General features: G+C 40.1%; 1 protein-coding gene across 1 annotated transcript in view; it reads right to left on the bottom strand.

The window, feature by feature from the left end:
• Positions 1–14,209, bottom strand: part of MYO3A (myosin IIIA) — a 113,261-nt gene that overhangs the window by 50,684 nt on the left and 48,368 nt on the right. The window contains exons 9-14 of the mRNA XM_075747154.1: positions 7,151–7,250; positions 4,720–4,836; positions 3,582–3,686; positions 3,416–3,499; positions 2,449–2,651; positions 21–119 (exon numbers count right to left, since the gene is read on the bottom strand). Of these exons, the coding sequence (XP_075603269.1) occupies positions 21–119; positions 2,449–2,651; positions 3,416–3,499; positions 3,582–3,686; positions 4,720–4,836; positions 7,151–7,250 (708 nt within the window). The remainder of the gene's footprint in view (positions 1–20; positions 120–2,448; positions 2,652–3,415; positions 3,500–3,581; positions 3,687–4,719; positions 4,837–7,150; positions 7,251–14,209) is intronic.

Raw genomic sequence — 14,209 nt, 5'->3', positions numbered from 1 at the left:
GTAAATATAAACTGCATTACCTGGGAGGTCTATATTCTGGCAGTTTATAATGTGCCAGTTTTTTCTTTTCCGCCAGACCAGCATAAATATAATAAAAAATATGGAAATTTTTCTCTCCTCTGAAACAACAGAAACAACAAGCTGGTTTAGTAATGCACCTATGTTGCATTTAATGCACCTATGTTGCATTTACTGATGACATACATGCTATTATTAAATATTATTTTAATAACAGACAGGGGTCATGCAAACTGACAGAGGAGTCTGAAAGAAGCTTTATTACACAAGTTCCTGAGAAGAATGGCACCCTTTCTGTGCCATTGTGAGTTCGTTCTGAAGCTGCCAGGGTGGCTGCTCGGTGCTAGAAGCAGCTAAATGCTGCTCTGCCTTTGATCCAATTGGTCGATGCTGGGTGAGATCTTGGACGTTGCTCACCCACCTGCATTAAATGGGCTGCTTAACCTCCACTTTTTAAAAAAACATCTTGTGACCATGGGAGAGCTGTGCACTCCTGATTCACTTAATTCGGTATGTTTGCAGTGTCCTTTAGCCCTGAACCAAGATAGCACATAAGCAGACATTCAGCAAAGGGCCTTATGACTTTACATGCTTTGCCTAAAAGTTTCTGCCCAAACCCAGGACAGAAGGTTTATTTGCACATCCAAGCATCCTGTGCACCTTATGAGGAAGAACTAGATGCTTAGGTGGTAATTTCCAGCCACCACTGAACCCTGAGATGGCCAAGTCAATCATTATGAAATGGCAAAAAGGAATTGTGTTCAAACCCCTGGTTTCTGCATGAGCTGAGGCGTGTGTCTCAGGAGCACCATTACGGCCTTCTGTGAAATGGGCTCAGAGCCCAGCGCACTCCTCTCTGCATGGGGGTGCCTCGATCAGAGTTCGGTGCCAACTTAGTTTGCATATTTTACTGTGGACAGTCAGTAGTAGAAAAAAAGATCATTTCAAGGAGCAGGAGAGATCCCTGTATCTTCCCCCTCAGTGTCTTAATGACTAGGTTTCATAGCCATGCTTCGTATGCCCTCTGAAACCTCACTGTGTCCTGATGGTTTGTGTATTCCCTTGGAAAACTAGGGAAAGCTGTAGGTTCAAAATCTCTTGGCTTGCAGTGGGTCTGGAACTTGGGTCTCCCATTTTCTGGGTAGTCAGTCACTGGTTTTCTGCCAGAAGTCATTCCTAGCTCTCCATGTGAGTTTGTCCTCCCAGAAGAGCAGGACAGACCGTCCCTGCAATGTGGGTACCTGAATGCCAGTTCTCTGCCCTGGCATGGCCGTATGGACCAGCCACACAGAGACCTCAGTGAAGAGGACAGCATGCTTGATAAAAACAGTTTCAGGCAGCCTTGGAATTTCATGCCTCAAAATTTAATGTCCTACAGCGGCTCTTACGCTAAACAGTTAGGTGGTGTTTTCTTGTGAATGCAGACATCTAAACACTTACCTAAACAGCATCTGAGGCAGGTAAATGGTTTGTCTCAGCATGTGGCTAAATATAAATACAAACTGACAGCCACAGAACAAACTCATGAAAAGTTATGAAAAAAGTGGTATTCTAAGGAAAAAGCCGATTTTATTCTGTAAAAGCAGTTTCTGTACTTATGTTCAACTGGGAAAAAAAACACCATTTAATAAAATTGCCTCTAACTTTAAAGTATTTGTTGAAACACTCCAAGTGATACTTAGATGTTCTTCATGTCAAAAATCTACAACAGGCAACAAGGTGATGCAGAACTACAAAAACAGTAAAAATGAGTAAGAGATCAGCAAAGGGAAAAATTTAAGACAACATGCCTTATCTCAACCTCTGTTTTTGATGTTGTTATTATGGCAGAAATGGAGTTGCCAAAATATTTTTTATCTGGATGTTCTGTATATTAGGATAGAAAATACATGCCAATAATTTAAATGAATTGGAAATGCCATTTAATTTTTCTGTCATTTTATATTATGAGAAACACACATGACAGAGATGGATCTGTTCCGCATTTGGTCCATAACCTTTTATAACCAAATCCTACTATATGCTCCAAAATGGAAAATGAGCACTTTGCAAACAAACAGAAAAAGCTACAATAATAGAGGAAATGTAGAGGAATTAAATTGAAGTGATATACTTAAAACAATACTTCAAACTTCCACAAAGAAATTTACAACTGAACTATTAGAAAGTTTTCTGATACACTTTATATATCACATATGCATTTTTATGAGATTTGTTTAAATAACCCAGGAGGCAATGAAAAAAAAAACCACCACTAAAACAGGAGTAGTTTTCAGCTAGCTTACAGATTTATAAACTATTCATATATCATTTACAAGAAAAAAGTCCCAGTACCTTATTCATCTTCATGTTTTGATCCAAGATATTTTCCCGCATTGTAGGCCTACTCTGTAACCCCCAAATCAGGTCAAATATAATTTTTATACTTACACTGCCTGGTGGACAACTCTGGATTTTTCAAGGAGATACTCTGAAATCTGAGCTCCTACTACAGTGCCACCACAAGTGAATTTCATTTCCAAATATTTTCCAAATCTGCTGGAGTTATCATTGATGATAGTGCCTGCATTCCCAAATGCTTCTACGAGGTTATTCACCTGGAGGATCTTCTCCTGTAGAGTCCTGTTATTAGCCTGGATATGAAAAAGATATTGCTTGAAATTATCAGTAATCATTCAAATACATTCATTCTGAAGTGTTTCTTTCCTTTTCTAGCTGGTATCGTGAAGTGTGACATCACCAGGGCAGCCATTCCCATAGGAATCATATGGAAAGAAAGGCATGTATATATCACAGAAGCTGTCAGAATATAGCAATATGTAGCACTAATGGCTGGCTGGAAGAGATAACACACATAATGATAATGACAACACCAGAACTAATCAATTTCTGTGGTCTGAGATGGTCGGCCTGCTTTCAGAATCCTTGTTAGCATCCGCTTAGCGCTGCACCATACCAATAGATCAGTTTGCTTGCATCTCACCTGGGACATGCAAAAATGGCATTGTATTTAGACAATTATGGTGGTCACTTCCCAGAATGACCATGTCCCATTGACAGCAACCTGGTTGTGGAAGGAGGGGAAAAGCTAGAAGAGGATTTCATTTAGTACAGTTTGGGTGGTTTAAAGACACTCAGGTAAACAAGGGACAGACTAAGTCACAGCCCTCCCTGCAGTGGCTTCTTCCTTGTGGAATCCCCACAATATTTGCAAGTGACCCTAGTTCAGGAGGGAGAAAAGGGTAGCTTCATTAGCATCATGTTCCAATCTGACCTTACAGACGTTCTTTGGAAAATGTCTTACAGTCTTGCCCCCCTACCAATGCCCTGTCCATAGGTTTGGTCAATTAGGCCTAAGTCAGTGAAGCCTTGCAGAGACAGCCCCTCTGAAACGTACCTTGCCCAGGACAGTGAGCTGCTGAACCAGAAGATGGGCACTTTGCGTCTTGCCAGCTCCACTTTCTCCAGAAATAACGATACACTGCAGAGAACAAGAGCACGACTGAGCTCATTACGTATCTCTCAGCCTAGCAAAGGATATAGTTAAGACACTTCATCTTTACCTGATCAGAGTTGTATGTCACCATGGACTGATAACCTATGTCAGCAACAGCAAAAATATGAGGAGGGTTGGCAGTCCGTTTGGCTCCAATATACAGTTTAGAATGCTAAGTGTAAGAAAAATGAAAACATTATCAGTGTCCCTTCACAACTTTTTTTTTGCACTATCAATCAGAGCTTAGTTTTATTTTCAGATTAGGGTACAGCATGCTGAGGTTACCAGCAGTGATGTTTTCTGAGTGAGCTGTTACTGCACTCACTACACTGTGAATCGGTATGTTCTTAGTACAATAAGAACGGTTAAAAAAGATGAAGGACAATTTTGTGTGATGTCAGCCCTGAAACTCAAATTATTAGAAGAAAATTTAATATTGCCAGACATAAAGGACAAAATTATAATTTCATTCTATTTGTACTTCACATCCTCTTATGATTTCTGCAGGATATCAATGTAAAAAATTAAGATCTTTTCTGTACCTGCAGTAACTGATAATTAATAATGGCAAATTATTGTATGACCATTCATATCTGTACCCTTTTCTATAACAGGGAGAAAAATTCATAAAAGTTAAAATTTTACTGGGTTGCTTTGTGAACTGTCTGATCAATTAAATAGCTATGGCTTCCCCAGCTTCACCTGAATAAATGCATTTATCTGTACAGATACAACTTCTGAACTAGCTGCCATGAGCAGCTAGTTTCTTTACACTAGGTGGGGTTTTAGTCAACAAATTTCATAAAATTCAGCACAATTTATCTCATCTTGAATGAATGTTGAAAGTTGCTAGAACAATGACCTCAAAAATCCTATTTTTATCCATTGATTAAAATGAGTGACTTGGTCAGATATAGCTATCTGCACTTTAGACATGATCTACACTATAGACATGATCTACACTATAGACATAAAGATACCGGAGATTAAATTTTTTGGAGTTTCTCATTTCTGTGCTGAAATTCAGTACAAGATAAGGATGTGTGTCAACATGCACTTGAAGGGACAGTTATATCAGTAATTCTGTTTTTCAGAGTAAACTGAAGTAAATCTCAAGAATGGTCTTACTTTATACTTAACATGAATATTCATATTTCAATGGAAATCAGCGCTAGTTGAAAAAGACCACAGCTAGGTTTTCACACCTGTGAAGAATAAATGTCTATGTTCCGAAACGGATTGACAGCGATGAGAATGTCCCCAACATATGTGTAGATTTGATCCTTGGCATAACCCTTCTGCAACTGTTCTGTTACTGTATTCTGATGGAGAGAGAATACGAACATTGAATCACAGGGGGAAAAAAGAATACTAGGAAAATGTGTAAAATATTTATATGGTTACCATGAGTGAGGAGCAGAGAGAGGGAAGGTACTAATGGTCAGGAATACAACTGATCTTGATCAAAAGTGAGTAATACTTTCAAACACACTAGCATTCATAATTTCCTGTGTCCAAACTCAGTTTGAACAACATATACTTACAGATCCCCAAATGGCTGTAGAAAAATGAGTTAATAAGTACTGCTATAATGCAATTAATCAAAGGTTTCCATGAGACAGTCCTGTCTTAATTTCTAACATTACAGCTTCATGTAACCCATTAAGCAAGAGCCATATGCTTTGAATTCATAACTGCCATTACAGCTGCTCTTACATTACTCTCAGTTACGATAAGACACAGATGTTCAACTGTTTGGATCCTATTAATGTCAACAATCAGGCATCTTTCTATATGAACAACCAGTCTCTGCTGTGATTGTACTTTGCTGCTGCAGAGCCAGTTCTCCCTGAACCAAGAAAAAAGAAGGGCCCAGTAGTGGCATACCCAATTTCTTGACATAATTTTCCTCAGCTTCTTCTGCATAAAGAGCTGGGTATGTAAAGTGCCTGGTTAGGTTTCCAATCAAACCAGGACATACAGCTGGATGAAGAAATTCAAACCAGCCTTGAGACTATTCTGAGGTACACGTGAAAATATTTAGGCCCTATTCTCACTGGAACAGAATGATGAGCAGCAGAGGACTACAGAAGGAATTGCTTTCCCTCCACATCCATCTGTTCACAGTGTTGTGCACTGTGTTCTGGTTAATGCACTTAAAACCTGAATCCTCAACAGCTGAAGAGGTTACATTTCCTTCACAGGAAAACATAAGGAGAAAACCTTGATTTTCCATTGCCTTGATAAACTCTTCCCTTCTTGGTTTTGAAAGCTATCTTGCTTTTGGCCATAACCAGATTCACATTAAAAGAATTTTTTAGGGGAATTTCTGCCCTTTTTGAAATTATTTCTTGCAGCGATAGAAGGCCTCCTGTTTTGCTCTTCTGATGGGACTATCTAAACTGGAAGAAAAATCTGAATGGAAGAAAGGAGACAGTTCTGAGAAGCTGCCATTTGTATGTGAAAGAAGTTTTAAACTGAATTGGATTTAGTGAAATATCACATAGTCAAATGATGCCTTTAGGTGGAGGCTTCCTGAGGACTTTCTTGAGAATGCTCCACCTCTGAGGAGATGGGACATACTTCTGATTGTCTGCTTTTCTTGTGTCTTCTCTTTAGCTCAGATTGTTTATATGCTTCATGGCAAAAGATAAAACTGAGTCTTGCTAGCATATGGCTATTCCCAATATTAAAAAAAAAGCTTCAGTCTGAATTTTGGGCAGTAGATGAAGTTAGGATTAGCTCAGTTAGTATCAACTAAACATTAAGTTACTATAACCAAGCTCTTGGATGATGGAAGATGTTCTGTGGCATGTTAGCACTGTGCAGTTCACAAGCTCAAAAGCCACATTTAGTATTCTGGACTGACGAAGATACAATATACCAGAGAAGTTTTACAGATAAGAGAATGTGAATTATAGTCTATGCACAGCCGGGCAGAAGAAGAAGAATGACAGTTTGTTTACAACCATTGATGGCCTCTAAGACCTGCAGATAATGTGCTGTGGCCTGATTCTTCTTTCTGGTTTTGAAGCTTAAAGCACAAACACAACAGACTTCCCCACTCCCTTATGCATCTTCCCCTGCTCCTAGTGGACCCATTTTCAAACTTTGACAAACCAGTAAGAATTGTATCAGTAATTTTGTCAAAAGTTCACCAGAACAGGCCAGAGCCTCAGCTGACATAAATTGATCTCAATGCATCTCCACACCAAAGTAAGTCAGTGAGAACCCAGTCTAGGAGAGTATGGTAAGCTACTTTAAGCCAACTCTAGATATCCAAGCAACAGTGGAGAAGGTGCTTGTTCTTGGACCTGAACCAATTTCAGGTCATCATTGCACACCAGACATTTAGCTGTAATAAAATCTAGTGATATAAATCCTGTTAAGCAAATGGTGCTACAAAACTGCTCGGCTAAGGCTGTAACTGCAGAGGGTGTTTTAGCTCTGAGCTGGAACCATTCCTGATACAGCAAATATCATCTAAAATATTTGGCATAAACTGGTAAAATGCCATTGTACACTTACACAATTGAAATGTGACAATATAGTTGAATTTGAAAATCAACAGCACACCATTGTGTTTCAGTATGTGATTAACCCTCTTCAGGAGAACATGAAAAAGGAGGTTCTTACCTCATCCAGTACCTCCAAGGTTGCTAAATCATCTACCTCTTCCTGGTTTGAAACTAGTGACTTACTGTAGTTCCCCTTCTTTGTATGAATACGTTCAAATCTAGAAAAGAAAGACATGCAGTTTCCTGATGTAAGGAAACACAGAGCAGATCTTGTATCTGTAACCATCTTGAAGGAATTCAGCCAAAACATTCCAGCTTTCCATTTTTCTCAATTCAAACACACAAATGTTTGAATAACAGGACAGGATAAAACTTCTTAGTGCAGCACACCTGTACTTGACAATTCAAATTCTATAGCTTGATCCCACAACTGATACCATGAGGAGCTTTTTCACTGCACAAATCCTTGCTTGATCACACCCCTACATCAGCTGCAAGACTGGAGCTACGCCGTACAGGGAAAAAAAGAATATATTTATAAAGCATAAAACAGTCAAACTCTGGCACATACCTGCAAAAAGAAAAATGACCCAGATAAAAATTAGGGATAGGACAAAAACCTATGTATACGTGTATGATGAAATAGTATGGCAAGCATGATGGAGACAAAGCATTCAGGATGGAAACATCTCTAGCTTAGCAATGACAATGTTCTAAAGCCTGACTGAGGTGGCCACACTGTAGAGCAAAGTGCTACAGAACCACTGGGGTATGTGAAATACATCCTGACCAAGAAGAATTTTCTTGGACTCTTCAGGGAAAAAAATCATACAAAATAAGGAAACAAAATTTGAAATCTTTTTCTTATCAGGATTAAACTTCAATTAAGTTTGTCTTAAAGTGAAATTTCTTTTCTCTTTTAACCAAACCAAAGAAAACTTTATGCAGTTTTATAGAAATTAGCAAGAAAAATCCTGGAGACTTAGATCATTCTCTATCCAAGAGTAAAGGCATTGCTAAACAAAGCAAAAGCAACAGAAAATGCAAGGTTTATAGTTCACATTAGTTTTACTTGCTTTATGAGATGGGGAAAAACAGGGAAATGGAAACTGCGTAAGTAACAGCAGAGTTCACAAACTAAATCAAGCTCAGATGTGCAATACGGCACAAGCACAGGAAGACTACCAAGTAATTCTGATCTCCTGATATGACCTCACTCCCCTTGATAGGCACTTCTCAAATACATGGAACATATACCTTGGTAAACTGACACAGAGGAAAAAACTCTGTTGTCTTGATTCCAGACAAGACCAGGGAAATCCTGTATTTAATTTTGATATTTGGACATATGGCATGAGTAAAAACAGACAGGTGTTTTCTAGCCAGGCAAGAACTTTAATATACAGTGAACGGAGGACAGGAAAAAAAGGGCAGCTGCATCAGGATGGAAAGTTAGAATGAATGAACATCACACTGATGGGGCAAGCTAAGAGACTTCTGAACTCCCACAGTAAGATTTAATAAGGAGTTTAATGGGCTGTACCCATTCCACGATCATCACCTACTTCATGGGTGCTACTTCAGGTCACGCAGGCTGTGCACTGATGTGGGATGCAGGTGCAGAATGTCAAGCAGACACCCGCCTGGCATTAGGTGCTGATTGCCAGGACTGAAAAGGGGCTGGAAGAAACGGACAAATGCTGCCCTCCCAAACTGTGACCGCAATCAAGATCTGAACGATGGAAGTGCAGGCATAAGTGCACTTCATCTAGCACTTGCTTTCAATTTCTCTTGTCTCTACTGATCGTTCCCTGAGGGTGACAGAATGACCTGTCCTCACCCAGGTGCCAGTAATGGAGCAGTTTCTTCCCCCCTTAGGCAGGTCCCAGCTGCCACTGGAGTCTTTCCATTGTCAATACGGCAAAGGCAGGAGTTTCACACCCACCACAGCTGACTAATTCTGTGACCTTAATATCTAGACACAAACATGGAAGAATTCATTGCAAGAGCTAGCATAGTTCCATGGTCTCTGTGCCAATATTGCAGCCCAATACCCAGTGTGGTGACTACGTGACCAGGAAGCTCAATGAACAATTCAGATCAACAGGATCGACATTGCCCTGATGGAAGGGAAGGACCAAGTCTTGCCAGTTTTACACCCAGCTATTTTACAGACTATTCTCCAACTGTTGTTAGGACCCTGAAGCTACATGGGAAAGCAACCCGCTTCCAAATGTTTTCTTTCTTGCAGTATTTACTACAGGCCAAAAAAAGACTGTTGTAGATACAGTTGTAAGGATGATGGTGAGGCTGAATTATGCGGAGGTGAAAAGCAATGGCAATACTACAGAGTGCAGTACCAGCGCCTTATTACTGCCACACAACACAGAACATGCAACGTGTGGGCACATCAGCAATGCAAATAAACAGAGATGCAGGAGGAGAGCATGTCTGCGTGGAGGGAACAAAGGCAGATTTTGCTGCAATAAATCCATAACTGGACTGGAATTTGGTATGTGTTTACATATGTTGAAGCAGAAAACACACAGGAACACGAGCAGGCAGCATCTAAAGGGGTGGGTCTGGTGTAAGCACACTTCTCGTAGACCCAATCTCTTCTTCCCTTTCCTTTGGAATTCATTTGTACTGTGAGAGCTGTCCTGGTAGTACTGTCCTTGCAATAACATGGTGAGACAATATTTGGTTGTATGCACCCCCAGGTTGTATTAAAAATGATGTGGTAGTATTAAGATTTAAATGAAGTCTTCAGCCTTGCATGGTCTGCTGGTGCTTGATTTGCATTTACCAGCTAAAGGATATTACTGCATTCAAAGCCAGAGGTGCAGGCAAAATCCTAGCCCCTCGAAAGAAACCTGTCCCTACGATAACCCACGCTCCTATTTATACTCATTTTTATCAGTTTCAGTTGAAAAATTAAATTTGGACAGTTGAAACAATTTCTCCTTTGTTCCTGCATGAAGGTCATTTTGTGTCCAGAGGATGCATCTCACATCAGCATGACTTTGAGAAAGACCTATCAACATGTACACGAGGGGAAGATGCAGGAACTGCAGAAATATGTCAAGCTCTGCTGTTCTATTTTTTCCATTGCCAAAGGAAAACCCAAAACAAGACATCTGTCAAGTTACACTTTCCTTTTCTGGTGTAACTGTTACACATTGAATACACCTTTTTTTTTTTTTTAAATGTCACTGCGTATCAGTGAGAGAGGGATATTTCCCAAGATTTGTTTCAATTACCATTTTTCATTTAATGTAAGAAGTTAACAAGTGCCTTGCAGGAAGGGAGGGGAATGCTCCAGTCATGAAGACTTTTCTATTTATTTATTTATTTTTAAGGAAACAATCTCTATTTATGCCAGGGAAGTTTAATTACATAAAATTGATTCTCCTGTAATCCTCTTCAGCTGACATTATGAGAACACTAGTGCTTGTTAAACCAGATTTGGGGAAGCTCCAAAAGCGGCAGATTTGCAGAACACAATATTTTTCTGCTTTGCTGTCAAAGGGCACGGACCCCTCAAGGGCAGTTATACTGCTTCACTTGCTAAAACTCCAACCACTTAAAAAACCCACATCAGTGCTGTTGACATCAATGCTGAAATTTCATTATCGTCACACACACAGACATTGTGAACTGAAATAACCATTTTTCTCTGTTCCGTTCAGAAATTATTTGTTGGAGGCATTAGATCTTACAGCTATGCTTGACAAGCAATTCAAGCAGCTAAAGGCCAGAAACATCAACCCAGTATGGACAAGAAAATGAGTCAAGGCAGCATTGTTTCTGTGCATCCTCCTTCACACACCCCTGCTTATCTTTCAAGATCCAGTTAAGTCAAAATAAGGCAACTGCAGCTTTTTCTTCTTCAAATTGTCAGAATGTATTTAAAAGATTTCTGATAGTTCCAAAAATACCATGAAAAGGGAAGTGTGACTCATGATGCCCTGTTGAACTCTCTGCCTAAACTGGTTGAAGAATCATCTACAGACTAAGAAGTGACAGGAAAAGGGCTGGCCTTAGTCTGGGTGTAAAAAAGAAACTAAAAATAACCCAGTTTTCTGTAAGGTGAAGGTGGGAACAGCTGTAAACCTCCCAGCAGTTACAAATAGCATTGAAAATGACAAATGGAAAAGAAGGGACACAGAGAAACCTGTGGAGGATCTGTCACTGCTGGTGATTCCATTTCTCTGGAGGCTGCACAGAGCAATATTCATTCACACTTAAAATCAAAATTTTGTCTTCAACAGATGCTTAAATAAAACTTATCGTCTTATATCTATGCAAAATCTGTACCTGAATTTAGAAAAGTGTATTGATAGACTCCACCTGCATCTGCACAATGCTTTGTAGACAAACCTGTGCTCCCTCTATGTTTAAATGACTGTACAGCACCGGCTGCAGTCTCAGGGAGCGGTGCTCAACCTTATGCAATGTTGCTGAGAGCACAGTGCTGCCCAGGAGAGCTACAGGGCTTTTGATTCAGAGGTGGCCCGTGTCCAGCCAGTTGGGTCACGTCCTGGTCTGCAAAGTCTGTTTGCCAAAGTCTGTGCTGATTTACCTTGCCCTGCAAAAAATTGCATGCCCTGCAGGGCCCTGCAGATTATTGATCTTTCATAATAGGCTCACAAAATGGCTGTATCCTCTGCCAAATTTCAGGGGAAAATACCTGTTCTTAACTGAGCAAGTAAGAGACCTCTAAAAGAACTCTTTGGGATTCTTTATTGCCTTCAGGCCCATGCTCTACAGTGACAACCATACTGAGAATATGAAGGCGAAGCTCCAAAAGTAAGCGATGCCTGGTGAGGTATCCCACCTTCAGGAGAAATGAGTTGCTAAGCAAGTGGACTGATACGACAGTAAAGTAGCAGTGGCAGAGCACTACTCCCAGGGAGTCCTGAATGCAGAGGAACTTCTTTCTCCTGTTTTGCTTCAGGAGGTAAACTATTCTCCATTCAGGCATTGCTGTTGCCCATTGTATTGTATAGGAGACTGGAACCACATTCTTACTCTGCTGTAAAGATGTGTATTAGCAACAAGCGTATGGGACTGGAGGTCTGCTTATTCCAAGGCCTATGTTGCCAGAAACTCCTTATTGCTTCTACAACGTTAGAGCAGACTGCAGCATAGCCATCCTACGCAGGAGTGTCCTCTGTGCAGGAATATACACTCCTTGTTGGTACAACAAAGCTCACACTGAGTTACAGGAGAGGAAGAAGTGGCTTGAAGTGCTCAATGGTAAGTCTGGCACTCCAAAGTCTCAGGTTTAAGCCTCTACTCTGCTACAGATTTCATCTGGAGACCTTCACCATGGCAGCACTGGACTCCATGTGAGCTATCTTACTCTGGTCCTCCGACTGCCTTTGCCAAGCTAGTCTGGTGATCTACTCTCCACTACAGCCTGCCCTGCAGAGCTGAGCTTGAAGGATTGCTATCAGCTGCTTTCAACTGGCAGGATGAGTCAGAGAGAGAGAGAGAGACCACCCAGAAAATAAGTGACACAAGTCTGTGCAATCAGGGGAAATCATAGAAGGAAACTATACAGTACTCCCTGCTTTTAATAGGGGTGAATAAATTGACAACCACCTTTGTGCATGTTGTACATGAACTTTTATGAACTTGCCTCCCTGAACTTTCCAAATAGTTAAATACAGCAACCGTTTAGCACCCTGTCACTGGATTGCAGTGCTATTCCTATGTGGCCAGTACAGAAGGACAAACTCTTAGGAGAGTAATTCAGCTCGCCTAAATCCTCTGAATCACTCTGCAGTAAAATGGATCTCTTTCCCATATTTATTTAGAGGGCATATAAAGATGAGTGTCTTAACCTGGAGACCAGAGTCAGTTGCTGAAATCTAGGTGCAGTGAACATCCCTTGCATATGCAGCTCATTCTGGAATGAGTCATAATTCCCAGGAAATACACATTGTACTAATCATTGCATATTTCTGCAGAGATTATTGTAAAAGCAGTCAAGATTAAGACAGCCAAACAACTCAAGATAAAAGTCTTACAAGCCTGACTGTCAGGTGTAGATGCGACAGTTCTGAAGGCCGTTTCAAAGACAGCTATTTCTGTTGCAAAGTAAAACTCTTTACAATGCAGGTTTTTTCCCTCATTTGGCCTAGCAAGAAGTGTATTTTTAGAACAGTTTTTGGGTATATGCTGCAGCACTCATTTCTAATAATTATTTTCATCACTAATTATAAATTTTAACAGCTATAATGTGACTTACAAGAATGTAAGTATGTGATTGAGGGATTGGCTAAAAACAAAGGGAAACAAGCAGTGTTCAAACGTGAATGATCAGGCTCAAATGAGATTGGTTCTTCATTAGAGAATTTGTCTTATTTTCACTAAAGATAGTGCAATAAATTCCATCGTCATGCTTTTTTTGTGTCACTACCAACACAGAAAAGAATTGAAATACTATATTTAAAGAGCTCGGTGGTCCTGAGGACCAGAGTAACAGATATGGGATGAAGTTTATTTGTATAAAATCTCAAGATCATACTACTAGGATGTAAAAGATTATTTTCTTTTAGTTGAAGGTTCATCAATTTGAAAAGACTGAAGGAAAAGAAATATCAGAAGATTATAAGTCATGAACCACTCTGAAAAGAGGCAAATACCCCCTTAAGAAGCTGCACAATGAAACAGGCTTTTCTTGCCACAGCCATGATAAAGGCAACTCCTGCAGGAGCCCAAGACCCTTGTCCTGAAGGTGACTCCGCTCACCAGGAATTCACAGCTCAGTGAAAACCCAAATGCTAAATAACAAAGCCACAAATTAAATACACTTAGTATGCAACTTTGCCTGCTTCACCTCCTCCATAGCATGAACTTATCTCCCATAGCTTACTTCATCATTCCAAAAAGCAGATTATAGAGATGTTTCTGTCAAGATGCTATGGGAAAATATTAATCTATCAAGGGACATTTTCTCATGCTCTTTCCATCGTAATTTCTTCAACCTGAGATCTGAGCTAGGAAAGGTGAAGTTGCAAACAGGGTTTTTTTTAGCCTAAAGAAGCAATGACTTTAGAGAAAAATGTATTGCATTTGCTCAAAGTCAAAAAGTGGAATTTGTAATGAAGCTCATTGCCAGTATTCGTGCTTTTTGAGCCTGGAGTAGCACAGGACATGTTAGTGCTAT

This window comes from Balearica regulorum, chromosome 2 (genome assembly GCF_011004875.1).
Source record: "Balearica regulorum gibbericeps isolate bBalReg1 chromosome 2, bBalReg1.pri, whole genome shotgun sequence".
NCBI lineage: Eukaryota > Metazoa > Chordata > Aves > Gruiformes > Gruidae > Balearica > Balearica regulorum.
The sequence above is the reverse complement of the archived record's forward strand: the minus strand, read 5'-3'. Positions and strand labels throughout refer to the sequence as shown.